General features: G+C 54.0%; 1 protein-coding gene across 1 annotated transcript; it reads left to right on the plus strand.

The window, feature by feature from the left end:
* Window positions 1-396: 396 nt before the first annotated feature.
* On the plus strand, window positions 397-27,871 carry CRYBG2 (crystallin beta-gamma domain containing 2). The gene is given in 23 exon segments (XM_059070251.2): window positions 397-512; window positions 2,627-2,696; window positions 4,332-4,820; window positions 4,822-5,069; window positions 11,776-14,272; window positions 14,670-14,717; window positions 14,803-14,915; window positions 15,086-15,215; window positions 17,281-17,420; window positions 18,245-18,371; window positions 18,612-18,647; window positions 19,000-19,136; window positions 19,297-19,423; window positions 19,703-19,842; window positions 19,940-20,066; window positions 20,314-20,346; window positions 20,473-20,585; window positions 22,807-22,936; window positions 24,213-24,352; window positions 24,730-24,853; window positions 26,368-26,526; window positions 27,526-27,685; window positions 27,780-27,871. Coding segments are annotated over 23 exon segments (5,493 nt in total). The 3' UTR covers window positions 27,869-27,871.

The raw sequence follows: 27,871 nt of genomic DNA on the forward strand, positions 1-27,871 counted from the left end.
TTCTAGCCCCAGGACCCTCCTCTCCGGCCTACTTTGTGCAGTTCCATCTCGAAGGCTTTCAGCACCGGGACCCGGTGGGCCCCTGGCGCTTCCGGGGACCTAAAGAAGTAGCGCAGACAGGGCCAAGAGCTGGAGCGGGGCGGGGGTGGGGTGGTGGAAGCAGAGGGGGTGGCCCGGGTGGGGGCGACCCCTGCAGAGCGCACCCCCTGCCGTGGGGCTTGGGCAGCATCTGGATCGGTCCTCACCCCGCGCCCGCACTGCGGGCCGGGCGCTGTTTGCTCAGGGGGGCGGGCCGGAGGAGGCGTTTCTCTGCAAATGAGCGGGATCCGGGTGGCCCCCGCGGCCCGGGAACAGTTAGGTGTCCTGACGCCCTGAGCCTGGGACCTTGCCCTTGCCATGGCCGAGCGGCGCGGGGGCCTGGGGGCCCTCCTGGCTCGCCGCCTGGCCGGGCTATGGGTCCGGAGGGAGTGCAAGGGGAAGCCGATGCCGGAGGAGGCCAGATCCCGGGATAGGTGGGGGGTTTGGAGGAGGGCCGCTCGGGGCGCCCTTGGGCCCAAGGGTGTGGGTGTGCGTCTTGGAGTGTACCTGATGTTCAAATAAGCCTGTATGAGTTTCTGGGAGCATAAAAATACGTGTACCACGATTTTGGTTATGTGGACTTTATATTATAAAGTTCCTGTGCTTTTATAAAACTTTACAACAAATTTGCGATTTCCTAAGTCTGGCAGGTGGCATGCCAGGGAACTCCTGATTTTCTCTCCAGAGATAGTTGAAAGGCAAATGTGGTGGCTCCTCCTGCCCCTGTGGACTTTGATTCTCTCATCACAGGCCAGTTTAGCTCTGGTCTTCACGTCCCTTTGTCATGAGTATGACAGGTTCCTGAGTTGGCTTAGACTGCACTGCATTTGCCCTTAAATGCCATGGAGAGGTTTCCCCCTGTCATCTTAGATTGTAATAACGTTAAACTTTTATTTGTAACTCGCTTGGTATTGTACCTGGATTATCTCATTCAGTGGTCACAGCATCCAGACAAGGCAGGTATTTTGTGTGAGTCAAATAAGGAAATGGAGGTCCAGAGAGGTGAAGTCACCGCCCCAGTCACACAGCTGGGAAATGGTGGGGCTGGGACACAGACTTAAGCAGTCTGACTCCAGGGCCCACATCCTGAAGCACTGCTGCTCTGTTGCTTGGAGAGATTTCAGGACTGCAAGCCAGGGGGCCTGAACTCTGTCCTAACCCTAGATGACACTGGCCACGTGACCCCACGTGACCCTGAACAAATTGCTACATCTCTCCTAGCTGGTTCACTGTTACCTGATGTCTGAGAGGAAGGGAAAAGGCTCTGTGGGTGGCCAGGCTGAATGGCTAGGAGGGGCATAGCGAAGAGCACCCCAGTAGCTCACAGGCCCTGTATCTACAAAGAACATGGCGTGTGCTCTCAGGCACCGGGTGTTTGTGTCTCTGTGCAGTGACTGGGCAATTTGTTCTGATCTTATCATGGCAGGGCTGTCTCCAGCCTGCCCTGGGAGGAGTGGAGGCGGTCGGTAGGTGGTAGGTCGTGGTGGGGCCAGAGTGAGGGGAGGAGTTTGTGCAGCTCTCTCACACCAAAGAGAGAAGGGAGGGGAGGGCCTAGCCACCCTATACCTGGAAGCCTGGGTGTCCTCGGCTGCCCACACCCTGCCAGTGCCCTCCCTGGAAGTCACACACCCTCCCTTTACCCTGTCTGGCAGGAACCTGCCCTATAGGCCCAGATGGCACTGCTCCTCCCTTTCTTTCCCCACTTGAGAGGAGGCAGGGCTGCGGGTGAGTCAGGGACAGGGAGGGCAGGGTAGGGACTCCACATGCTCCTGGGCCAGCCTGATGATACATGACGCTGATGCACTTGGACTTGGTTCTCACTGGCTGTGGGAATGGGACTCTGGCCCTGAGGCACAGGCCTCTGCTCCCTGCTGATTGCTTGGAGGTGGGGGGCAGAGTGTACGGAGGGGGCAGCCAGGGCACTTCTTCATCTTGCCCTCATTAACGTGGTGATGCCCAACCAACCTTTGGAGTGATACCATCCTAGTGTCTCAACTCCAAGACTCACTAGCTGTGTGACTCCAGGCACGTCATTTTATCACTCTGGACCCCAGTTCCTTAACTGAAGAATGAGGACAATAATATCTACCTTTTAGGATTATTTGTGAGGCTTAAAGGAGATTATGTAGGCCTGATACCTAGTGCTAAACCCGGCACTAGGGGTGCCAGGCCTAGTGGCACCCCTAGGGGCCTAGGGGTGCTGAGGCCCCCTGGGGTGGGCCTCAGCAAATGGCAAGCTTTTGAATGATTAGGGTACTGTCCTTTTTCTGTATTCTGGCCCTGATACAGGCCTAGTCCCCATTTTGGTCCCAGGCCCATCCCATCCCTGTCTCTCTGTCTCTGGAGGTGGAGTGGACAGCTGGGGGAGGGAGCAGAGAGGAGGCTGCTGCATAGACCTCCCCTGCCCCGGCCCCCCACCTCCCAAGATTTTAGGTGCTCATCCTGCCTGTGTGGGCCCTGAGAGAAGAGTAGGGAGAGCCACCAGGTCTAGTCTGTGGGTGGGAGAGGAGGAGGCTACTTCATTCCTTTCCCTGTGCTTCCTTCCCAGGCCCTGGGGTGGCCAGAGCTTCCCTGACCTGGCCCAGGGCCAGGGCAGCAGCAGCAGAGTCAGCCTCAAGGTAGGAGAGAATACAAGGGTGGGGGAGTGTAGGGGAGCAGAAGCTCTGGGAGAGGCTGGGCCGGCCCTGAGAACGCTGATTTACAAGCTAGGCAACTGGAGTTCTCTCATCCCTCCTCTGCCACGGATTCACTGTGTGACCCCGAGCAGATCACATCTCACTTCTGAACCTCAGCTTCCCCATCTGCAAAATGGGGACAGGAATGCCTCTTAGGGCTGTTGTGAGAAATAACGTAACAGATGTAGAACCTCCAGTGCGGGGCCTAGATGCTCAGAAAACAGCTTCCTAATGTCGGGGCCCCTGGGGGACGCATGTAGGGGCAGTACCTGTTCTCAGGACCCCCTTTCCATACTCCTTCCTTTAGCTTGACCTTCCCCATCTTTGACCCCCTTTCCCCACTTCCTGGCATGGCCCCCAGGGGTGAGGCTGGGCCGGTGGCGTAACCCGCAGTTTCCCCATCATCAGTGGGGACCTGAGTCATGGATTGGACAGAGACAAGGTCCCCCACTCCCCACCCCCTGGAGGAGCAGACAGCTTCCTCTGGAGGTGGCTCAAGCAGCCCTGTGTCTCTCTGTGATCCTGAATACTATCAATAATTACTAGCATTTAACTGAGTACTGCTGCTACTCTGCATGGATTATCTCATACAATCTTCATAGCACTCCCAGGAAGCAATATTTTTATTATCACGCCCATTTTACACATGGGGAAACTAAGATGCAAGAGGTATTGCAGCTAGAAAGTAACAGAGCTGAGAATCAAGCCCAGCTTGCCTTGCTCCGGGCCCCCAGATTAATCATCCAACCCTCCTGTTTCTTGAGATGTTCAGCCTCTGGGGAGTGAGAGGCTGCATCTATTTCGTAGATGAGTAAATTAAGGCATTTGGGATCAAGGGCCCCTGCTAGGAGGAATTTGACCCCAGACTTGGCTCCTCTGTTGCCGGGGACACAACCCATCCCTGGAAAGTGGTGTTTTGGGTGGCAGTGTCCATTTGGGTCTGTGGTCCTGAACCCTCTCCCCTCATACCCACAACTAGGCTGGGCCCCGGGGAAGACAGCGGACAGAAGTCAATGTTGTCCCATTTAGGCGAAACCTCTTTCCAGGCTCCCTCTTGTCCCAAGAACATCTCTATGCCCAAGTACCTCCTCCCAGGTGTGTTTGGGAATCTCGGGCTGGGAGGGTACTGGGGAGTTGGCTGCAGGCTCTCTGGAAGCCAGGAGCGGGCAGAGGCCACGGGCATTTGTGGCAGGCATGCCCACAAAGCCCCTAATGCCCAGGGCAGCTGGTGCCAAAGGGCTGGAGGCCAGAGGATTCCTGGGAAATCAGCAGTTGGCCTGAGAATCAGGAGCCCTCACTGTGTGACTTAAGTCATGTCAGTGTCCACTGGGCCTCACTTTCCTCATGTGTAGAATGGGAAGGGGTGAGTTAAATAAATGCTGAAGGGCCTTTCCAGAGCTCTGCCTCTTTGTCCAGATCTTGTGGCCTAAGAGGCAGTCTCTCCTTAAGGCAGCTCTGCTTGGTGTCAGAGCTCTGCTCAGCTGCTTCTGTGACAAGGAGGGCAGCCGGGGTGTCAGGGGTACCCAGAAGGCAGGGGAGCGATGCTGTCACCCGGTCTCTGCCTCTGCTTTCCCTCAGGCCCAAGCCCAGAGCCTCTCAGATTTGGACCTTTGGGCAGGGAGCTGTGACTCCTGGCTTTGGAAGCAACGACACAGCTCAGGGAGGTCTGCTGAGCCACTGGGACGCCTACAGAAGTCAGCAGTGGACAGCGCCTCGGACCTGGCCGACTCTGCCTCTGTGGGGCCAGAGAGCCTGGTGCTGGCGGTGACCTCAGCAGAGCCTGCTGGGACCAGGCGTCCCTCAGGCCCACCACCAGCTCCTGGATGTTTGGAACAAGGATCTCCAGGCTGCACCTGCCTGCAACGCCCGTCCACAGCCCCGGAGATTCCTCTGAGGCCTGAGCCACCCAGCAACCCGGAAGACGTGCGGCCTCACCCAGCATCCTCCCCCAGGGCAGAGGGGGCAAAGGGCGAGGCTAGCAGCGCAGGGTCGGCCCTGCCCGAGCCAACCCAGACTCTACATGAGTGTCCCTCTGCCAGGAGGACCCGCTACCACATCACCATCACCCTTGCAGGGGCGTGGGCAAGCACCTGGGGAGGAGACTCAGGAGCCCAAACTGGTCCAACCAGCTCCCCACCCCTGCAGCCCTGAGGAATCCAGGGGCTGGCAGGAGCCTCCCCAGGGCCCCCGCCCCATCACAGGGTTCCCGGTGGACCTGCCTCAGGAGTCCCGGCTGAGAGCCCCACCACATCAGGGGAGAACAGCCCAGCGGCAGGAGCTCCAGGCTGGCCAGATGCCTGGGTCCCCGCATAGATGGTGAGTCGACTTCGTCTCATGTGGGGCAGCGTGGGGAGGGGAAACCGGCCTGGCTGCCCTCTCTTGGGTCTCTATCTTGTCTCTGGGCTTCCCCAACTCAAGGCCCATTCATTCAGTTCCCTGGGGGTGAGCTGACTCTGCCATCCCCTCCCCTTCCCAACTCGGCCCTCCTTTCCCTCCCCTCATCCAAAGGCTACCTCCTGGGACCCAGTGCTTCCCTATTCCTCTGTCCGCCTGAGGAGGGGGATATCCTGTCATGGACAGGATGGGGGAGGGATCACCTTATCCTCAGCAACACACCCTCATTCCCTCGTTCTGTTCCGGAGACCACATTCCCAGCCTGAGAAGAGGCTCTCAGCCAAAGTGCTGTATGTCCTGGGGCAAGTTGCTTAACTTCTCTGGGCCTTGAGTTGTCAGGTATATTTGGTAGCTGGAGATGAGGAAGGAGGAGGTGGTTACAGGAAAGTACTTTGAACTCTAGAGGGTTGGGCTGCTGAAATAGCAGGGATGATTTTTAAAATAAATTTATTTATTTATTTTTGGCTGTGTTGGGTCTTTGTTGCTGCTCGTGGGCTTTCTCTAGTTGTGGTGAGCGAGGGCTACTCTTTGTTGCAGTGCGGGGGCTTCTCATTGTCGTGGCTTCTCTTGTTGCGGAGCACGGGCTTTAGGAGCACAGGCTTCAGTAGTTGTGGCGCGCGGGTTCAGTAGTTGTGGCTCTTGGGCTCTAGAGCGCAGGCTCAGTAGTTGTGGTGCATGGGCTCAGCTGCTCCGTGGCATGTGGGATCTCCCCGGACCAGGGCTTGAACCCATGTCCCCTTCATTGGCAGGCGGATTCTCAACCACTGCACCACCAGGGAAGCCCAGGGATGCTTATTAATAAAGCTTCAGTCGCAGCAGTAATTACCCCACATGGTTCTGTGTTGGTGGCCATGGAAACAGGCGCTGAGGTTCCCAAGCCTCCGTTTTTAATTTGTGTTGAAATTACTCTCCTGAATCTGCCTGGTGGGCTCAGAGGTGGAAGGATGTGTCCCCTAAAACTCATTGAAGAGGGGATGAACATGGGATCTCTCTAGAACCGCCGGGAAGGGCACTGGGCCTCAAACAGGGCTCTGAAAAGTTCCTAATGATGATGGTGGTGGCTGTCACTTATGGTTTGTTTTCTAAGCATAATTCTATTTAATCCTCACAACAGCCCCATGAAGTTGGACTAATCCTGCTCTCCACCTTTCCACCCCAATTACAATAGGGAAACTAAGGCTCGGAGAGCTTTCATCACCTGCTCAAAGTTAACCAGAAAGTGAAGGGGCCAGAATTTGAACCCGGGTACCTGTGTTCTAACTACTTCTCTCTCCTGCCTCTAACGGAGGCCTCGGTGGCCCTGTGAAAGCAGTGGAGTGTTGGGTGTGGTTGCTGTGTGGACCGCAGAGCTTCCTGTAACCTTGTGGAGGCAGATTTGTACTGTGTCCGCAGAGGCAGCATCAGGGATGACCAGGCAGGAGTCAGGGTAATGATTCTGTGACAAGGAAGAGGGACATGTGCGACCCAGGCTGGCTCAGAGACCTGCTGCGGGGGGAGGTTGTGCCCCAGCTGGGGGAGAAGGGCTGCAGAGAGAGGGAGGGTGAGCGGGAGGGGCAGTCCTTGGAGAGAGGAAAGGAAGGAGCAGGAAGTTCATCTGGTGGACTTGGGCTACATCTTCTACTCCCTGACTATCTTGGGCACAGGTGGATAATGACAGACTTGCAGGAGGTGAGGGCTCATTTAGAAAGGAAGGAAGCGGACCTCCAGGGGTGTCATCCTTCTCAGTTCCCTTTCTGGGGGAGGGTTCTCCGGGCCAGGATTGGCAAATATGGGGGGTGGGGAGGCGCAACTCAATTGGGTCTGGGAACGTAAGATGTGTATGCATCCAAGTGTGTGCATCTGTTCAAATAAGGGTGAATTTCAAGGGGAGGAGGGCTGGGGGCTGTGAATTGACTCTGTGTGTGTGTGTGTGTGTGTACTGTGAATGTGTGTGCATGTGTCACTGTGTTTGTGTGTTTCTGTGTGTGTGACTTGTGTGTCTGCTGTGTCCCTGTGTGTATATCCCTGAGTGTCTGTGACTGACTCTGTGTTTGTGTGTCTGACTGTGTACGTTGGGGTGAGCATCTATGTGTGTTTTTGTGCCTGTGTGACTCTGTGCGTCTGTGCCGTGTGTGTCTGTGTGTGACGCAGAGCGAGCCTGTACACCTGTGGGCTGGTTTGACCTAGTTTGTGGGTGACTCACAGGTAAGCGGGGAGAATCCAGGACGTGTCGGGTTAGACGAGGCTCTTTCCCACACTCCCCCCCGCCCCCTCCTCAGCCTCTCCCTTTCCCAGCCCCACACACCTGATTTGGAAGCCACAGGTTAACCTGTGACAAATCCACCTATGGTCCGGGACCCTGAAGAAGAGAGGGCTCTGGAAATGGGCATTTCTGCTGGCCTGGGAGAGGCATCCTGGGTCATTGGGTGTGTCTTCAGAAGAAGGACAGTATGGGGGAGGGCTGTAGGCAGGCAGATTCCTGCATAGTTTGAAGAACATTCTAACCATCACAACTATTCAGGGATGGGACAGGTCAGCTGTCAAATTGCAACCTCCCTGTCGCTAGAGGTATGCAAGCAGAAACAAATGATCACATGCTTGTGGAATGACTATCAGGGGTATGGTCCAGGGGTTGGGTTGAGAGAAGCAAAGAATCATAGGTCACTGGTATATCTGATCTGATTACCAATGGCTTCCTCTGAAGCTGCTCTCCTGTTGCTTTGCCAAAGCCTATGGAGGCTTTCCAAGTGTGGTTACTGTTTTTATGTCTAATTCTTTGACTTCTGGACTCCTAGGATACCACCTCCAAGAGAAAATTGGCTTTGGATGAACCTAGCCAGGGCCTAGTGCATCACGTGACACGATTAGCGCTGAATGAATGAATAAATGACTTAGAACCCAGGCTTTGACCCTTACTATCTGCCATCATGGACAGGGAATCTCAGCGAATGGTAGTTGTTATTGTTATTTGGAAATGGAGCTGAGACTTGGGACAGGGGCTCATCAAGGGGTGAAGCTCCATGTGCGGCAAGGAGGACAGGGGAGAGGGTCAGGCCTCAGGGAAGGGCTGCAATCGAGGGCCTCAGGTGTCTGAGTCTGTCGCTCTCAGGAATTGTGGCCCGGGGAAGGAATTGGGCATCCATCTCAGCCCCTCGCCTTCCCCATACACAAGGCTTTTCTGGGGCCACTCAGACCCCATCCTGGGCCAGGCCACATGCTGTCACAGCCACCGGTGGCCCCCGAGTCAGTTCAGGCTTCCCTGGGCCTCATCCCCATTCATCTCTGTCCCTCATAAAACCTGAGTCACTGCTGGGGCCACAAGACAGGGCCAAAGTTCTGGGTTCTACCAGCCTCTCAGGAGGGAGGAAAATAAAGAGGGAGGAGGGAAGTTGGGGGCATGGGTCCATTTCTGGCCTTAACTGCCCTTATAATGGTCTGGGGGCTGCCTCACAGAGACGAGGAGCTGAAGACAGGCTGGTACTGAGGCTGATGCAGAAGAAGCTGCTCTTTTGGGTCCTTGAGGCCTGAGAATAGGATTGCCCTGCTCAGTGCAGCCTGGAAGTCGGAGTAGCTGACTGGCCCCTCCAGGACTGTGTGGCCTCCTTTAAAAGTAAACCCCCAAACCACAAAGTCTTAGTTTACCAGATACATCAGGGGATTTGATTTGGTGGTTAAGCACTTAGGGTTGGGTTCAACTCTTGCCTCTGCTACTGTATGACTCTGGGTAAGTTTCCTAACCTCTCTGAGCCTTTCCCCCCCTCATGTGCAAAGTGGGAATGTTTGTTTATAATTTTTAAAATTATTTATTTATTTGGCCGCGCTGGGTCTTAGTTGTGGCACGTGGGATCTTTTAGTTGCAGCATGCGAACCCTTAGTTGTGGGATCTTGTTCCTTGACCAGGGATCGAACCCAGGCCCCTGGAATTGGGAGCACAGAGTCTTAACCACCAGACCACCAGGGAAGTCCCTTGTTTATAATTCATAAATAACTTATTCTGTTTTTAAAAATTGAAGTGTAGTTAATTAATAACAATTTATAATTGTTAGTTTCAGGTGTACAGCAAAGTGATTCAGTTATATGTATCTTCAGATTATTTTCCACTATAGATTATTACAAGATATTGAATATAGTTTCCTTTGCTATACAGTAAATCTTTGTTGCTTATCTATTTTTTTTTTTTGCTTATCTATTTTATAGATAGTAGTTTGTATCTGTTAATCCCATACTCCTAATTTATCCCCTCCCCTTCCCCTTTGGTAACCATAAGTTTGTTTTCGATGTATGTGAGTCTGTTTCTGTTTTGCATATAGATTCATTTGTTTTATTTATTTATTTATGGCTGCGTTGGGTCTTCGTTGCTGTGCGCGGGCTTTCTCTAGTTGTGACGAGCGGGGGCTACTCTCCATTGTGGTGTGCGGGCTTCTCATTGTGGTGGCTTCTCTTGTTGCAGAGCACAGGCTCTAGGCACGTGGCCTTCTGTAGTTGTGGCACGTGGGCTCAGTACTTGTGGCACATGGTCTTAGCTGCTCTGCGGCATGTGGGATCTTCCCAGGCCAGGGCTTGAACCTGTGTCCCCTGCAATGGCAGGAGGATTCTTAACCCCTGTGCCACCAGGGAAGCCCCTGTATTAGTTTTTAGATTCCACATTCAAGTGATATCATATAATGTTTATCTTTCTCTGTCTGGTTTGCTTCACTAAGTATAATACTCCATGTTGCTGCAAATGGCAATATTTCATTCTTTTTTTACGGTTGAGTATTATTCCATTGTATTTATATACCACATCTTCTTAAGCCAGTTGATGGGCAGTTGGGTTGCTTCCATGTCTTGGCTATTGTTAAGAGTGCTGCTATTAATATTGGGGTGCATGTATCTTTTTGAATTAGCGTTTTCGTCTTTTCTGAATATATACCCGGGAGTGGGGTTCCTGGATCATATGGTAGCTCTATTTTTAGTTTTTTAAGAAACCTCCATACTGTTTTCCATAGTGAATAATTTGTTCTTTATGAGGAAGCTTATGAGCCAGTGTTTTAGTTTATAAAGTGAGTTTTTTTCTTTTAACATCTATTTCTTTTTTAAAAATTTTAATTGGGGTAGAGTTGCTTTACAATGTTGTGATAGTTTCTGCTGTACAACAAAGTGAATCAGCTATATGTATACATATATCCCCTCCTTCTTAGACGTCTCTCCCCCCCATCCCACCCATCTAGGTCACCACAGAGCACCGAGCTGAGCTCCGTGCTATACAGCAGGTTCCCACTAGCTATAGCTATTTTACACTCGGCAGTGTATATATGTCAATCCCAATCTCCCAATTCATCCCACTTCCTCTCCCCCCACCCACCGTGTCCATGCGTCCGTTCTCTATGTCTGTGTCTCTATTCTTGCCCTGCAAATAGGTTCATCTGTACCATTTTTCTAGATTCCACATATATGCATTAATATACAATATTTGTGTTTCTCATGAAGTGAGTTTTTATTCTTTCTCTCTTATTGGATGCTGAAAATAACCCTGTGAAGCACATAGTCTTTTTTTAATTTATTTTATTTTATTTATTTATTTATTTATTTATTTATTTTCTGTATGCGGGCCTCTCACTGTTATGGCCTCTCCCTTTGCGGAGCGCAGGCTCCAGATGTGCAGGCTCAGCGGCCATGGCTCACGGGCCCAGCCGCTCCGTGGTATGTGGGATCTTCCCAGACCGGGGCACGAACCCGTGTCCCCTGCATCGGCAGGCGGATTCTCAACCACTGCGCCACCAGGGAAGCCCAGTCTTTTTTTTTAAATTAATTAATTAATTTTTTTTTTTTGGCTGTGTTTGGTCTGCGTTTCTGGACGAGGGCTTTCTCTAGTTGCGGCGAGAGGGGGCCACTCTTCATCGCGGTGCGCGGGCCTCTCACTGTTGTGGCCTCTCCCGTTGCGGAGCACAGGCTCCAGACGCGCAGGCTCAGCGGCCATGGCTCACGGGCCCAGCCGCTCCGCGGCATGTGGGATCTTCCCGGACCGGGGCACGAACCCGTGTCCCCTGCATCGGCAGGCGGACCCCCAACCACTGCGCCACCAGGGAAGCCCAGCACGTACTCTTGTTATTCCAGTTTTGTGGCTGGGGGCCCTGAAGCTTGCCGGGGAGAAGTGGCTGCTCAAGGTCATCCTGCTAGTGAGCGACAGGGCCAGGGGGAACCCAGCTTTGCTGGAGGCCAAAGCTGTCTTTCCTTACCTTCCTTTATAGTGATCAGAAACACGGTCAGCACATCCTTGCCTAATTCTCAGTTTTCCGGTTTTCTAGTTTTCAGCTCCTGGAGGACTAGCCCCCAGGCTCCTTGGGCAGAGTCCCAGCCCCATCCACGGACCAGTGGGTCAGACCCCTATGCCTTTCTGCTCTCTCCCTTCTCTCTCCTTCTAGGCTTAGGCCTTAGCTTCACCTCGTGAAGGACCGTGGCATAGGAGAACACCTGAAAGTAGGGAGAGGGGTGGGAGATCTGAGAGTATCGTGCCCGGTTTACAGATGAAGAAACAAAGGCCCCAAAGCTCACATGATTTGCCTGAGGTTACTCAGCCTGACCTTGGCAGGGGGAGTGATTCTGCACTGCAGACAGCCACCCTGACCACGCCTGACCCTGTCTCTCCTCTTCCCGGCACCCTCTGCAGTGAGCTGGACCACAGTGAGCCAAGGACACCTCAGGATCCGTTGCTGGGGCCCAACACGGAGGAGGCCAGTGGGCCCCCAGCTCGGGCCAAGGCCCGAGTGGTGAGCACCACACTGACATGGCGGCAGTGGCCCCCTGCCCGGGAAGAGAGCAAACACCGTTTCCACAAGGTGTCCCTGGTATCAGGGGCCCGGCTGGAAGTCCCCCAGGAGGAGATGTCTGGGTATGGCCACCGTGGGGAGGAAGTCAACGGCCTTGCTGCACGGGAAGAAGAGACAATGAATCACCAGGGTCCCGGGGACGGGGCTGGCTCCAAAAGCTTCCAGAGCCATGGGCCCATCTTTTCCAAAATGTACACACTGCCCCCCAGGGAGAAAAGGCCAGAGGGAGGGCCAAAGGAGGCTGTGGACCAGGGTGATGGCAGTTGCCAGGACCCCAGGACTGAGCCACTGAGCCCAGGAGCCACAGCCAAGACTGAGCTTTTGGCGCCGGTGCATGGGCCCCATGAGCCCAGGCCCGACCCAGGTGTGGGTGTCACCAGCGGGAGCTCCCGGAGCCTTGAGGAACGGCGGGTGACACGCGCTGTGCGGACTACCACGGTGGTGGTAGGGCACGGGCACCAACAGGTGAACAGCTCTGTGACGAACTCTGTGGGGCTAACGCTCCCAGGCAAGGCCCTGCCCAGGGGCCACGATGCTGCCCCCGCAGTGCAGGGAGTGGTGGTGAGCCCCCGAGCCGAGGACTCACCCAGCCGCAGCCAGGCCCTGGAGCTGCTAGCTAGACTTGTGCCCGCTGGGCAGAGCCCACCCGCCAGCCGGCTTCCCAGGCCCCTGGCTGCTGTGACAAGGAGTCCAGGTCTGGGCAGCACAGAAGGTGCAGCCCCGGGGCAGCTGCCTGAGACGGGGACAGCAGAGCCAGAGGACAGATCTGTCCTGGCCCCCGCAGGCTTCCCAGACTATGGCCACCCGCCTCAGAACCAGGATGTCGCTGCAACCCACCCGGACCAAGACCAGGACAAAGCCCCAGATGCCAGGGCCCATGAGGTCCCAAGAGTACAGAGAGCATCCAGCCCCACCCAGCTCCCTCTCCAGACCTCTCAGGGCCACACACCAGTACCCTCCTCTCCCAGACTCCAGACCCAAACCCCCACCCTGGGCCTAGGTCACCCCCCGGAGCAGCCTGAGGTACCTACTCATGCTAGGGCCCAGCTGACTCTCGAGCCCAGGGGACCCCAGGCCTGGCCCTCTGTCAAAAGGGAAGGGTGTCCAGATTCCCCTGCTGCCACCAGCCTGCCCACGGTGAAGACTGAAGTTGTTATAGTCCCTGGACAATCTCTTGCTCCATCCTCTACAAGAAGGAAGGCTGTCACCAGCCCAGGACATCTTTCTGCTCCATCCTCCCCAAGGAATAAGGTTGTTCAGGACTCTGAAGATGTCCCTATCTTCTCCCTTACCCAGAAAGAGGTAGTGCAGAGCCCTGGGGTTCCTGTTGACTCAACCCCCGCCCAGAAGGAGGTAGTACAGGGTCCCAGTGCTCCTGCTGCCTCATCCCCTAAAGCAACCAAGGTTGCCCAGGCCCCAGAAGGCAGCCCTAGTGCCCAAAAAGAGGTTGTCCAGGGCCCTGGCGCTTCTACTGTCCCACATTCCACCCAGAAAGTAGTTGTCCAGGGCCGTACTGCTCTCATTGCCCCCTCCTCCTCAGGGGGCAAGGTATCCCTCAGCCCGGGAGGCCCCCCTGCCCCAAGGCTGATGGGAGCAGAGGCCAGCCTGGAGTCCCAGCTTGGCCCTGACTCCGCCGAGGGCGAGACGTTCCCGGAGCCATCAAGGGAGGAGGAGGAGGTGGCCCTGACCGCTGACCTGGAGATTTTCCTGGACACCCTGCGGAGTATGGAACCCCCCGAGATCCTCCGCACTCACCGGCTGCCACGAGCCCCCCGCTCTTCCTACCTGGCCACGTACGCCACGCTGCCTGCCATCGAGGAGGACCAGCCTGGGCCGTGGGTGCTGGGACCCAGCCCCCAGGGGGTGCCTGCACTGGAAGAAAATGAAGAGGAAAGGGGAGAGGAGGAGGAGGAGGAGGAGGAAGAACCACAGAACCCCTACCTGAGCGACAGTGAAAATCTCCAGCGCAGGCAGGAGAAAGCCAGGCCCAGCCCCTCCTGGGACTCCCACCCTGCCCGACCCTCCCAGGTGTCTTGCTCTCTTCTAGAGATGATGAAGAAGCACACGGCAGGTGCCAAGGGCGCCCACCCAGAAGTCGAGACAGAGTGGCAGGCAGGCAGCCGGCCCACTTCCCGTCTTGGAGGCAGCCTTCTCTTTGGGGGTCTGGTGCCTGCCCTCAAGGAGGCCCCCACTTTGGAACCACTGGGCACAAAACCATCCGCTCTACCGCCCCACAGGGCACCAGGGCTCAAGAAGGTGCCAGGGCAGCTGCCCCTGCTCTACAGGGAAGGGTCACCTCCAGAGAAGTCCGCATGTGCCCAGTCCCTGGAGGGGTGGGTAAGTGAGGCCTTGGATGGGCAACGGAGGGGACCTGGCCTCATGTGGGCCAGGGTTTGGATGGTGTGAGGACCATGATACTGGCGGGCAGAGTCTCCAGGGGCCAGGGGCGTGGGTCTGAGGTCTAGTTCAGTGTGACCACATTTCTCTGGGCCTCTGTCTCCCTATCCAAACAGCAGATTTGCACTGTGGATTCCAAAGGGCTTGATATCGTGGAAGCTGGGGAAGGGGACAGCTTCCAGGGACAGAGTGATGAAGGCACCTGGGGGTTGGGAGCAAGTGTAGCATCCTTTGTGGGCCAGCTCTTTGGGGGTGGAGGCCCATAGGGAGGATGTGGGGTTCCTGGAATGGCAGGCTGGGGCAACCCCGTAAGATCTATCACCGCTCTCCATTCCAGAGCTCAGCAATGAAGACCCAGGGCAAACTGAACACCAGGCCTGGAAAGGTAGGGGCGCAGGTAAATGGGTGGGGCAGCAGGAGGTGGGGGACCTGGGGACAGGGCCTGAGGACCCCCTCTGTGCCTTCTCCAGATGATCCTCTTCTTGGAGCCTGGCTGCCAAGGCAGCAGCAGGGAGGTTTGGGAAGACACTGCTGATGCTTCCGGCTGGGCCCGCGTGGCTTCCATACGGGTGGTACGAGGCTGGTGAGTGCGGAGTTCCCGGCGGGGTCCTGCGTGTGAACCTGGGGGATGTGAGAGCAGTGGGAAGTGCCCAGTGAGAAGTGCCTGGCACAAACCCCCTCAGCTACCCAGAGACCCTGTCTTGTCGGTACATCGTTCCCCCACTCAGTGACCCTAGGTCTCTGTGCCCACAGCTGGATGCTGTACAAAGAGCCAGCGTTCCGGGGCCAGAAGCTGGTCCTGCCTGAAGGAGATGTGGAACTTGGAGCTCTGGGGCCAGCATGGAGTACCCAAGGCATTGGCTCCCTGAGGAGGGTGGTCCGGGTAAGTGGCTGGGTGTGGGGGACTAGATTTTGCCCATCTACCCTAAGCCCCAGGCCCTGAGGAGGGAGACAGCCTCAGGTACCTAGAGTTGGAATTTCTGGGAGAGATCATATGGGATCGGAGCCTGGAGAGGGTTTATCATGGTCTCACCTGTAAAGTCCTGACCTCGGAGCCAGTGGGAAGAAAAGGATTCTGGGTGTGCTCAGCCTGGCTTGGGGAAGGCAGGGGCCAGGCAGAGGCCAAGCTCCAGTAGCTCCAGCTAGCGCTGGAGAAGGATTCAGTTAGAGCAACAGAAATGGGTAGGGGTGGCTGTGAGCGCTCACCTCCCCACCCTGGGCCCAGGCTTTCAGGCCCATGCCAGAGCCAAGGTGCCATGGATGTGTGTTGATTCACATGCTCTTTCATGTCATTCACAGGTGCTCTTTCATGTCAGCTGTGTGCCCGGCACCACGCCAGGCAATGAGTAGGTTGAGGGATCTGCTCTCTGCCCTGTAGGACTCATGGTCAAGCTAGGGTATGAGGGCTGGGTTTGAAGCAGAAAAGCCATATAAACAGATTAGAGATTTAGAAACATCCCTCTGGTTGCCAGGAGGAGAAAAGACAGGGATTCTGGAGACAGGAAGACCAGGAAGGGCTGTGATTTCCAGCCAAGGGGAACCTCTGAATTTTGAGGGAGGGGTATGTGGTTTGAAAAGGCATAGTCTTATTATAGTTTCACATCTGTAAAGTGGGGAAAAATAATATTGTTTTCATAACACAAATTTACAAACTGCTAAAATTAAGCTTGACAAAGCCATCTTGACCACTAGGGAGACCCAGATGAGAAAGCAAAGATCTAAAAGCAGGCCCTAGCTGACGTTTTGGGTTTTTTTTAATTTGTTTTTTGTTGTTGTTGCTTTTAATGGAAGGACAAATAACCCTGAGTCCAGAGCTGTTGAAATCCTCCCGGTAAGAGAGGGTGAGAATCTTAGCTAGGGCAGCTTCTCACAATAAATTCATCTTCACGTGGGAGGTAGTGAGGTACAAGAGAAAAAGAAGGGCTTTGAAGTCCAGTGGACCTGGGTTCCTTTGATTCATTCAGCACTGATTGGGTGCCTAGTGTGTATCAGGCACCTGGGACGTGCTGGGTTGCAACGGTGAACAAAAACCGCAGTGCTCTGTTCTTGGTCTTGCTACTGACAGGCTGTGTGCCCTGGGGCGGCCCACTTAACTTCACTGAGCCTCACTTTCCTAGTCTGCGAATGGCGTAATAACTCTCGTTGGGAAGACCAAATAAGAAGGGGTAGGACAGGCCCTTATATATATGCCTTGTACCCAGTAGGTGCTTCATAAACATTTGATGAAGGAGTGAGTGAATGAAAATGGCCCTAGTGAGGAAGAAACAGCCAGAATGCAGAGAGGACCTGCAGCTTCCAGGGATGAGGTGCAACTTCCTGGGATAAGGAGGCCAGTCTGCACAGGCATAGAGACTTGTATACAGTCTGGAATTGTATACAAAAGAAGGGTCAAAGTGAAACCTCAGGAAGTGGCTGTCTATCCCGCCCATCCCTCCACCAGGCTGGAAATGAGGCTCCCAGAGGCAAGGCAAAGGGCATGGCACTTGGCACACTCCTACTGGGAATTTTGGCCTCAGGTCCCAAAGGGCCAGTGAGGGACCAGTGAGGGCTTTGGTCTCAGGTTTGTCTGGCTGACCTTGCAGAGAACACCCTAGTCATTTCTGGCTTCTGGGGAGAAGTCCCCAGGAGCCCCAGCTGGACAGACTTGGGGAAGAAGGTGTGGGTGTGGGTGGTGTCTGAGGGCTGTTTTGTTTTGTTTTGTTTTTGCGGTACGCGGCCCTCTCACTGTTGTGGCCTCTCCCGTTGCGGAGCACAGGCTCTGGACGCGCAGGCTCAGCGGCCATGGCTCACGGGCCCAGCCGCTCCGCAGCACGTGGGATCCTCCCGGACCGGGACACGAACCCGTGTCCCCTGCATCGGCAGGCGGACTCTCAACCACTGCGCCACCAGGGAAGACCAATGAGGGCTGTTGTTTTATACTTCATTTTTTCACCTCTTTCCTTCCGTAGGACTACATTACCCCAGAGATCAGCCTGTACTCTGAGGAGGGCCTCAAGGGGGAGCAAGTGAAGCTAACCAAGGCCTTGGAGGACCTCCAGGGCCTGGAGAGGCCTCTGCAGGTGGCATCTGCCACTGTCTCCGCAGGACTGTGAGTCTGGGCTGTTCTGGAAACCCTACATTTAACATTCACTGTGCTGGGTGCTGGGGACACAGAGGTGACAAGACATGGTTCCTGCCCTCAAGACGTGCTCAGTCTACTGGTGGGGCCAGGCAAACAAGCAGACAGTGGCAATCCAGAGTTCCAGGATGGAGAGACATGGGGCTGTGGGAGTACAGAACAGCACCAAACCAGCCTGAGGTCAGAGAAGCCTTCCTGGAGGAGGGGACTCCTCAGCTGGGATGAGTCAGCTCCAGAAGAATCTAAGCTCCATGAGGGCAGGGACTTTGCATGTTTTGTTCACTATTGTATCTCTGATGCCTGAAGCAGGGCCTGGCATGGGGTAGATGCCCCTAAATATTTGTTAATTGAATGAATGGGGAAAAGAGTATACTAGCACCTGCAAAGGCCCAGAAGTGAGAGACTGACTTTGAAAGTTCACTCTGGCCAAAGAAAGCAGCAAGTGGGGAGATGTGAGGTCCAGGAGAAAGGCAGGGGGACAGGACAAAAGGCCTCTTTGTGCAGCTGGGCTGTATTGTGAGGTTAATGGGGAATTACCAGGGGTTTTTAAGCAGGTCCGGCTGCTGGAAAGAACTCTCAGCCGCTGTGTGCAATGAGAGAGGGCCAGGTCAGAGGAGGGGAGATCAATGGAGTGGCTGCTGCAGGAAATTATGGGGGCCTGAAATGTCCTCCGGAGTCCCCCTCATGGGGGCCTCTCCCCCAAAACTTCTTTCCCCCCTCTACCCCTTCCACCCCATCCACTAATCTGTGTTCCCGGGAGTCTGGGGTGCAGCTGCCTCTCTGCCTCCCCTCAGGTGGCTTCTATACCCCAAACCCTTCTTTGAAGACACTCCCTGCATCCTGGAGCCTGGAGAGTACCCCACCCCAGAGGCCTGGGGTGCATCAGACCCCAGTGTGGGCTCCCTGAAGCCCATGAGATTGGTAAGGAGCAGGTGGTCCCAAGCAGCCTTGTCCTGTAGTCTGGGTGAAGAGGCAGGGCCTGGGAGCTCCTACTAGGAATGGGATTGGAGGAGAGGGAGGATTAGTCCAAGGGTTGGGGGAGAGGGAAGACATGGGGTTGGCCATTTTTAGGGGCCCCAGGAACAAGTAAACCCTAGGTCACCAGCCCCATCTGTCTTCCCGCTCCTCTGGGCTGGTGTCTCAGCTCTGTCTCCTCTGCAGGGTTGCCCGAGTGTGGAGAAGCCAGGGGAGCCCAAGGTAAGCATCTGGGCCTCAGGGTCAAAGAGGACCTTTGGGTGGGGTGTTTGTATGTGTGTGGCTATCACGGCCTGGACTAGAAGGTGCGAGAGGTGGGAGCTGGGGGCTAGAGGCTGGGCTGGGGAGGGGCGGGGTGGAACCCGATGGGCTAACTGGGAACTGGCTTTTGATGTGTAAGGACCAGGTCAGAGGTCAGAGAAGAGACAGGAGTTAGGTAAGGGCTTGGGGCTCAGTGAGGGAGTGGAAGGGCTTAGCTCTGGGTTGATGCTGGGTAGAGTCATTCTGGGGTGGCTGGGTGGGTCTGGGTCCAGGTCACTCCCCACCAACCTCACACAGCCCCTCTTCCCCACAGGCTGTAGTGTATGAGGCCCCAGGCTTTCAGGGCCAGAGCTGGGAAGTGAGCCGAGACATCTACAACCTGCAGCAGCCAGAGGACGGCCAGAGCCCCAGCTTGGCCTCGGTGGGGTCCCTGCAAGTTCTTGGGGGCTGGTGAGGACTCAGGACCCTTCCTTCTACCTCATCCTCCCCACTAGCCTCTAACCTCCAGGATGGGAAGTGACCTGGTCTTCCTAGGGGTGGGGGCAGCTCTCTTACACATCCATGGGCTTCCTGTGACTCAGTCTGTTTGTCTGCCTCCCCCTTCCCCCAGCTGGGTGGGCTATGAGAAGGAGGGTTTCCGGGGTCACCAGTATCTGCTGGAGGAGGGCGAATATGCTGATTGGTCACATTGGGGAGGCTACAACAAGGCGCTGACCTCCCTGCGAGTCATCCGGACGGTAAGCAAGAGCAACTGGGCCATCCCTCTGTCTCTGGCCGCAGCCATACTTACCCCAGCACAACTTGTTGAGGGAAGAATGTGCGCCTCCTCTCCCCGTTCTCTACAGCACCTGGACGTGTTCCCTAAGGTCTAGCCTCTCTCCCTCCTGCTGCCTTTCCCCAGCCCACACAGATCACCTCACCGCAAAGTCCCTTGGTGGACTGCGTCCTTGGGGTCTGGGCACTCTCAGGGGTTTCCTTCGGTGGGCGGGAGAAACCTGACTGTCCCTGGGGCCCAGGACTTCGAGGACCCGGCGGTGGTGCTGTTTGAGGCCATGGACTTAGAGGGGCATGGCGTGGAGGTGAGCGAGGCTTTGCCGGACGTGGAGCTGGCGGGACACGGCCCCCGAACGCAGGCCATCCACGTGCTCAGCGGCGTGTGAGTGACCAAAGCTCCGGGAGCTGGGCCGGCGGGAGGCGGTTCCAGCAGAGGCACTGTCTCCTCCACGCTGACCCGCGCCCCGCCCTTCCTGCAGGTGGGTGGCCTATCAGGAGGTGGGCTTCTCCGGGGAGCAGTACGTGCTGGAGAAGGGCGTGTACCGCGACTGCGAAGACTGGGGCGCGAGCAGCAGCGCCCTCGCCTCTCTGCAGCCGGTCCTGCAGGTGTGTGCCCGCCGCAGGAGCGGGGCCCCTTAGAGGGAAGGGGTTTGGCGTCCCCCCGCAGGGGTGGTGGGGACTGGAACAACCAGGCTTGGAGCTCCTGGGGGCGGGGCCTCCTGGAAGGGGCGGGGCTAATACGGATCTGAGGGTGAGGGATCTGAGAAAAGGGTCGGGAATACTGAAACCAAAGGAATTGAGGCTGGGGGCTAGCACACTCCTTAAAGCTCGAAACTTCGGTCCCTCCCTTCAGGTCGGGGAGCACAATCTGCACTTTGTCTCAAAGGTAAGGAGCTGGTGGGGGCCTATGTCTCCTCTTCCCTCATTTCAAATCTCTCCCCCACTTCCCCATTCACTCTGTCCCACTCCATCACCCTCCTTCACTCTCATCTCTTCCCGTGTCTGCCGCCAGATTCAGCTTTTCTCCGGTCCGGACTTCCTGGGCGACCACATCTCCTTTGAGGATGACCAGACCTCTCTTCCCCCCTCCTTCCAGCCCCAATCTTGCCGGGTCCACGGCGGCAGGTGAGGAAGTAGGGAAGGGGAGACGGGGGCGGGAGGGGGGCGGGGGGCACCTGCCCAGAAGCACTTAGCTCAGCTTGGGAATCGAGGCTGTAATTAGAGGTCTTTGTTGCAAATGATTTCCTTCCTTTGGCTTCCTTGAGATTATCAGTGATCCGAATCATTCGATCTTAAAGCAAACAAAGCAAAATAAAGTTTTAGTAGAAAATGTAAAAACTGCAGACAGGATAGTGTAAATTAACACTATAGTGTATATTAACACTAATTTACACTATCCTGTCTGCAGTTTTTACATTTTCTAAATTAACAATAGTTTATTATTACCTAATACCCAGTCCATGTTCGAATTCCTCCCGTTATCTCAAAAAATGCCTTTGTGAAATTGGTTTGTTTTTCTCAGGATCCAGACAAGGTCCACACATTGCATGTTGTCCATTTCATCTATAACGTATAACAGTACCTTTCCCTTCTTTTTATTTTATACCATTTATTCGTTTAAAGAACCCAATCATTTGCCCGGTAAGTTTCCCATCTTCTGTATTCAGCTGATTGCTTCCTGGTGGTGTTTTAATTTTGTTCCTCTGTGTACAAAATGTACAAAATGATTCCAGGATCATTTTGTACATTTTTTGCCTCAAACCAGGAATCATTTCCCAAAGAATCCTGCTTGCTTTTAATGCGTAATGCTCTTTGGAGACCAAAATCTGCATGCTAGGTGTTTCAAAATTATAATACTGATACTACTACTAACAGTAAAAACCAGTGAATGCTGTTTGAGGTCTCTCTGTTGTTCTTTTTGTCCTCAGAATATTCACCTACATCCCATTAGGTATGTACAATTCAAACTATTGTGTTTTTAAGACATTTGAAATACTTTTTTCTGTGCAGTTATCCCACCAACCTGATATACAGTTAGGTTCATTTATTTTGTTTATTTTAATTTTTATGAATACTTCTCATTTTTACTTAATTCTGTTTTCTAATTACATAAAATATTTGTAGTGTTCCTGTCTTAGTCAGCTTGAGCTACTATAACAAAATACCATACATTGGGTGGCTTAAACAACAGGAATTTATTTTCTCACAGATCTGGAGGCTGGAAGTCCAAGATCAAGGTGTTGGTTGATTTGGTTCCCTGGTGAGGGCTCTCTTCCTGGCTGGCAGATGGCTGCCTTCTAGCTGTGTCCTCACATGGCTAAGAAAGAGAACTCCTATCTCTTCCTCTTCCTATTAGGACACTAATCCCATCATGGGGGCTCTAACCTTTTGACCTCATCTAAACCTAATTACTTCCCAAAGACCATCACATTGGAAGTTAGGACTTCAACATTGGAATTCTGGGGAGATACAAACATTCAGTCCATAATATTTCCAAAGTCAAGACTTAAAGAAACAATAGCTTTTATCTCTGTCCCTGCTACCTTTTCCACTCCCTCCGCCTATAGGTAATCTTTTGTGCGTGTGTGTTTAGTTTATTCATCCATTGTTTCTTTTTGAAGATATAAACAAATATGCACTCATAAATTTACATATAATTATAGAAACCAAATATGTTTTGTTTTCCTCCTCCTCCATTTTCTTACACAAAAAGAAGCATACTACAACCTGGTAAATATACTAAAGACCACTGAACTGTACACTTTAAAAGAGTGAATTTTATGGTCTGTGAATTATATCTCAGTTTTTTTTAAAAGGAAGCATACTGTAAACACTGTTATGCACCTTGATTTTTTTACCTAACAGTTTGGATATCACTTTATATCCCTTTAAGAGCTCTTCCTCATTCTTTTTGACTGCTATGTTACACTCCAGATTCTTAGTTTATTCAACCAATCCCCAATTGATGGACATTTGGCTGCTCCCACTCTGCCACTGCAAATAGTGTGAAATCAATAGCCTTATGTATGTGTCATTTCATGTTTTTGAAGGGTGTCCTTGGGATAGATTCTGAGAAATGGGATTGCTGAGTAATTGCACATGGAGTTTTGCTTAATGTTGCCAAATTTCCCCCGAAGGGTGGTTTGATTTCATTCAGTCCTTTCTTAAGTCTGACCTTAGTCCCTGCTGCTGCAATGCCCGTTTATCCTTGGCCTCCCCTGGACCAGGGGATCCCCATCAAGTCTGCATCCACTCTGCTGTATCTCAGGGGGCCCTAGGCAGGCCAAGGAGAGGGTGGGCTCAAATATCTACTCACATTCCCCCACTCTTCCCCTTCCTTCCCCAGCTGGATCCTGTTTGATGAGAAGAACTTTGAGGGTGAACAGCACATTCTCTCTGAGGGCGAGTTCCCCACTCTCACAGCCATGGGCTGCCTGGCCTCCACGGTCCTGGGCTCTCTCCAGAAGGTGCCCCTGGTAAGTGCCCCGCTCCAGTTCCAGGCACCCCTGAGGCAGGGGTTGCAGCTGCGGAGCCCACACACAGAGCCTCTTCTCACTGCCGGGTGGCCTTTGGGGCTTAAACCCAGTCTTCAAAACCACCCCAGGTCCGTCCCCTCGACCCCAGGGCTTCAAAACCAGGTCAGCTTACTAGGGATTTATTGAGCCCCTGCTGAGATAGGTCCTGGAATCCTGCAATATATCAGACATAGCCCTGCCTTCAAGGAACCCAGAAAGATTACAGCTCAGAGTGCTGTGTCCTGAAACTGAGGTGGGACAGGGCCAGGAGGGGCTAGCATTTAGGGTTGGGCTGGGGCCAGGGGCGACCGATGAGGTGGTGATTCTGGGCAGGGAGGAGTGGAACGGCAAGATGGCTTTGCTGCGTTGGGGGAACGGTGGGCAGGAGGAAGGCAGTGGGGCTGCTGCTCCAGTGATCCAGGACAAGCGATGATGTCCTGGACTAGGAAGATGTGGAGAGAAGTGACATGGGCTGATGAAGGACCTGGAGTCTGTAGGACTTGGTTATGGACTGCGTGGCCAGTGGGAGTAGCACAAGCAGAACAGCTGGTGTTTACTGTACCATATGCTCTGGGCAGTGTTTAAAAGGCTTCCCATGCACTAAGGCGTTAATCCTCACCACAACCCTATGAGCCATATACCTATTATCTTCTCCCTTTTTCTGACGTGAAAACTGAGGCACAGAGAGGTCACGTGACTTGCTTCAGGTCACGCAGCTGGTAATAGACAGAGCCAGGTTCTGTACAACTACATGCTGGGCTCTGAAGACAAACAGACCTGGTTCTGAAGCCTGGCCTTAGGATCTTGAGCAAGTGATTTACCTTCTCCAGCCTCAGTTTCCCTCTAAGTGGGGATAATAATAGCACCTGCTTATAGGGCTGTTGAGAAGTTATAATGAGATCAGGTAAAGCACTTGGCACAGAACCTGGCGTGTAGTAAGCCCTGAATACATGAGAACTGCTATAATGAGCAGTATTATTCTTGTCACTCATCTTAGAAGTGCCATTTACTGGGGAGGAGGTTTGAGGGGCAATGGGGGTTCCATCTGGCACATGCTACACCTGAGAATCTGGGGGACACCCAGCTGGCGGTGTCCAGGAGTCAGGGGCCCTGTGGGGTGGAGCTCAGGAGGGAAGAGAGTCTGAAAGACCATTCTGGGAGTTGGGGTTTCTGGAACTAGAGGGGCTGAGTCAGGGGCTCTAGTGGCCTCACCCCTTCTCCGTGCCCCCGGCCGCAGCACTTTTCAGAGCCATCCATTTTCCTGTATGGCCTGGAGTGCTTCGAGGGGAAGGAGATCGAGCTCGGTGGGGAGCTGCGGAGCCTGCAAGCCGAGGGCTTCAACAACCACGTGCTGTCTGTGCGGATCAAGGGGGGCTTGTGAGTGTGCTGTGGGGATGCGGGGGCTGCGAGGGAGGGAGGGAGGTCGGGGGCCTCCAGGTCTTCCCACCACTTCTACTGCACTCCCCTCCGCGCCAGGAGGGAGAGGGGGGAAGTGCAGGCTGAGAAGGGTCACTGGCCCTCAGGGCTTGGACCCCCCCAGCCCGAGGTGCTCTCTAGGACCCTCCTCTGCCCTGCAAACCCCAGAGCTCCCTCCCAGCCTCCCTCTCTACCCCCTCCCGGGACCTGAACCCCAGGCAGAGGAGTCCGGGCGTGAGAGAGGAGGAGGTGGAGAATGTTCTGACGGCTGCTTCTCCTCTTCTACCTGCCTATCTGTCTATCTTCCTCGCTGTGTCTGTGGCACTTGCTGGGCCCAGCTGGGTGCTGTGCCAGCACAGCGACTTCCGGGGCCGCCAGTGGCTGGTGGGCAGCTGCGAGATCACCAACTGGCTGGCGTACAGTGGGACCCAGAGGGTGGGCTCCCTCTACCCCATCAAGCAGGTAGGTAGCATGTCGGGTTGAGCACGTCTGGGCCAGTCTGTCTGGCTGTTTGTCTGTCTGTGTGTTTCCCATGTTTCCCAAACTCAGCCTTTGTGTACTTTTGTCACACCATCATTCCTTTTGAACCATTGTCTCCTTAATATTTTCCTCTAAACCAACTCACCTTTTTTTTTTAACTTTATCCTATCCTAAGGAGTAATGTCCATAAGATCATGGGTTTGATGTGTATGTATGATTTTTCCTTAATAGCCATTGTGATAAATTCATTACCATTAAATTTTTAATAATAAGGCTTATCCACATAAGCCTGAAAATTATCTCCTGTACCACCCACCAGTGGTAAGCACACCTCGCTTTGAAACACTGTGTCTGTACTTGTGTTTCCGTATGTCTGTGAGTGCATGTCTGGACATGTGTCTCATTTATGTGCATGTGCATTTATGTGGACACATGGCCACAGAGGGGGTGTGGGTGTGCGTGCACGCGCATGCCCATCTGAGGGCGTTTCTGTGTCTGTGATGTCACTTGTATCCATGTGTCCTCTGGAGGTCATCTGTGGGGTGATGTTTGTCATCCCCTCACCCTGTACATCTGTGAGAGTATATTTATGACTACACGTGCCTGTACTTTGACACTGTTGAAAGTGTGTGTCTTTGTGTGAGGAAACTTGTGTGGTCCCTATTTCATACTCTTATAACATCATTGCTAGAAGGAATCTTGGAGATTATCTCCAACCTTCACATTTTACAGATGGGGAAATAAAGGCCCAGAGAAGTGGACAAGAATTTGCTCTGCAATCTTCACAAGTATTTTATCTCCATGGGCCTCGGTTTCCTCATCTTTAAAGTGGGGGTGCTATGTATGATAGAGTTGTTTAGAGGATTGAAGATAATAATGATGTAAAGCCCTTAGAACAGTGCTTGAATGGCTAGGCACTCAACAAACGTTAGCCGTGATTATTATTATTACTACTATTACTGTCACCACCATCCCAGACCCCCAGGTGATTTGTGGCCAAGCCAGGTCTGATGTCTGACAGCCCAGTGTCTGCCCTGCTGTGCTACCTCTTCAGCATGGGTAGTGCGTGCATTTCTCTCTGTAAGTGTGTGTGCACATCTGTATTCCCATACACATCCAAACTTTTGGCAAACGTAAGTGCCAGGCGTGGAGTCGGCTGGGGGAGCAGATAGTGTGAGTGTAGATGTCGACGTGTATCCATGTGTTTGTGTCTGCGGCACTCCTGTACAACCACGTGGATCTTGGGTGTATCTGCCAGTGTTTCTGTGTGTATCTCTACAGATGTGGAACTGTGTACGTGTGCACTACGTATGTGCCCCCGGCATATGTGTGAGAAAGAAGGGGTGACTTAGAAGCAGGGTTGAGGATGGTTTGGGGCAGGAGGGAGAGCTTGGGAGCTTGGGATACTGGAGGGTCCAGAGTTGAGGGCATTGGGGGCCCAAGTGGGAGCATCCCTGCCCAGAGACCACTGACTCTCAGCTCCCCCCACTCACCAGCGCCGGGCTTACTTCCACCTCTGGAATGCGGCACTGGGGGGATTCCTGGCAGTGCCGGACCACGTGGAGGACATGAAGGCGGGCCGCGTGGTGGTCTCTGAGCCCCAAGCTGGAGGCAGCTGTATCTGGTACTACAAGGATGGGCTGCTGAAGAACAAGGTACCAGTTTAGGGACTGGGACAGGGTCACCAGGGCCCCAGACCCTCACAAGTCTACCTTTGGGAGTCCCAGCCTGTTCCCAATCAGGAACAGGACACAGCCTTGGGCCAGAGAGACAGAGAGATACACAAACAGCAGGACCCTGGTGGAGGTGGAGAATGCAGGCTGTGTACCCCTGGGCACTTCGGGCTCGTCTCTGGGCCTGTCTCCCATCTGCAGAACAAGAACGTTGAACCAGATGCTTCTAAGGGACCACTCAGCTCTGATACCCTGTGACAGATTTGGATCCTATTAATAATGATAGATCCACTCCACAAACGTTTCCTGAGCACCTGCTATGTGCCAGGCCCTGTTCTAGGTGCTGGGAATATAACAGTGAGAAGACAGAAACAACTCCTGCCCTCCTGAAGCTTGCATCCTAGTGGGGAGAGAAAGAAACAAATGAGTAAAATATCTTAGTACCTTAGGTGTTAAAAAGTGCAATAGAGGAAAAATACATTAAGAAAGGAAAATAGGAAGTATCAGCAGGTCTGAAGGGGAGCCCTTCCCGAGAAGGTGGCATTGGAGGGAGGTACCTTGCAGGTTTCTTCATGTGAATGCCTCATGTAATCCCTAGAGGGCACTAGGGGGCAAGTCCTATTATACTTCCCATTTTATAGGCAAGGAAACGAGAGCACAGAGAAGTTAAGTAACTGGCTGAAAGTCACATAGCCAGTAAGTATGTGGAAGCTTGTCTGCTGCTAAAGCCTGTGCTTCAGGAGTCAGTCATGGAAGGCTTCCTGGAGGAGCTCATATTTTTCCAGCCCTGTTATGGTTTCTCACATTGAACCCTCACAACAGCCGTCCCCAAGGAAACCAGAGCTCAGAAGGATTAGGAGATTTGCCCAGAGTCACAGTCCATACAAGCCAGGATTCAAAGTTGGGTGTGTCAATGGTGTCTTGGGTTTGGTGGAGTCTCTGTGGGGAGGGCCAGTGCCTGACGACCTCCTGGGGCCTCAGGTAGCCCCCACCATGAGCCTGCAGGTGATTGGCACCCCCAGCACAGGCTCCAAGGTAGTGCTGTGGGCTGAGAGCCGCCTGCCCCGCCAGACGTGGAGCATCAGCGAATCAGGCCATATCTGCAGCCAGATGTTTGAAGGCCGGATCCTAGATGTGAAGGGTAAGTTGGGCATGTGTGTGGGAGAAAGCCGCTGCAGGCAGCAGAGTCCCCAGCTCTCTCTGACCGTCTCCCCATCTCTTACCCCCTCCCCCAGGTGGCCAGGGCTACGACCGGGACCACGCAGTGCTATGGGAGCTGGCCAAGGACAGGGCATCCCAGATCTGGACTGTCCATGTGCTTTGAACC

Source organism: Kogia breviceps, chromosome 1 (genome assembly GCF_026419965.1).
Source record: "Kogia breviceps isolate mKogBre1 chromosome 1, mKogBre1 haplotype 1, whole genome shotgun sequence".
Lineage (NCBI taxonomy): Eukaryota > Metazoa > Chordata > Mammalia > Artiodactyla > Physeteridae > Kogia > Kogia breviceps.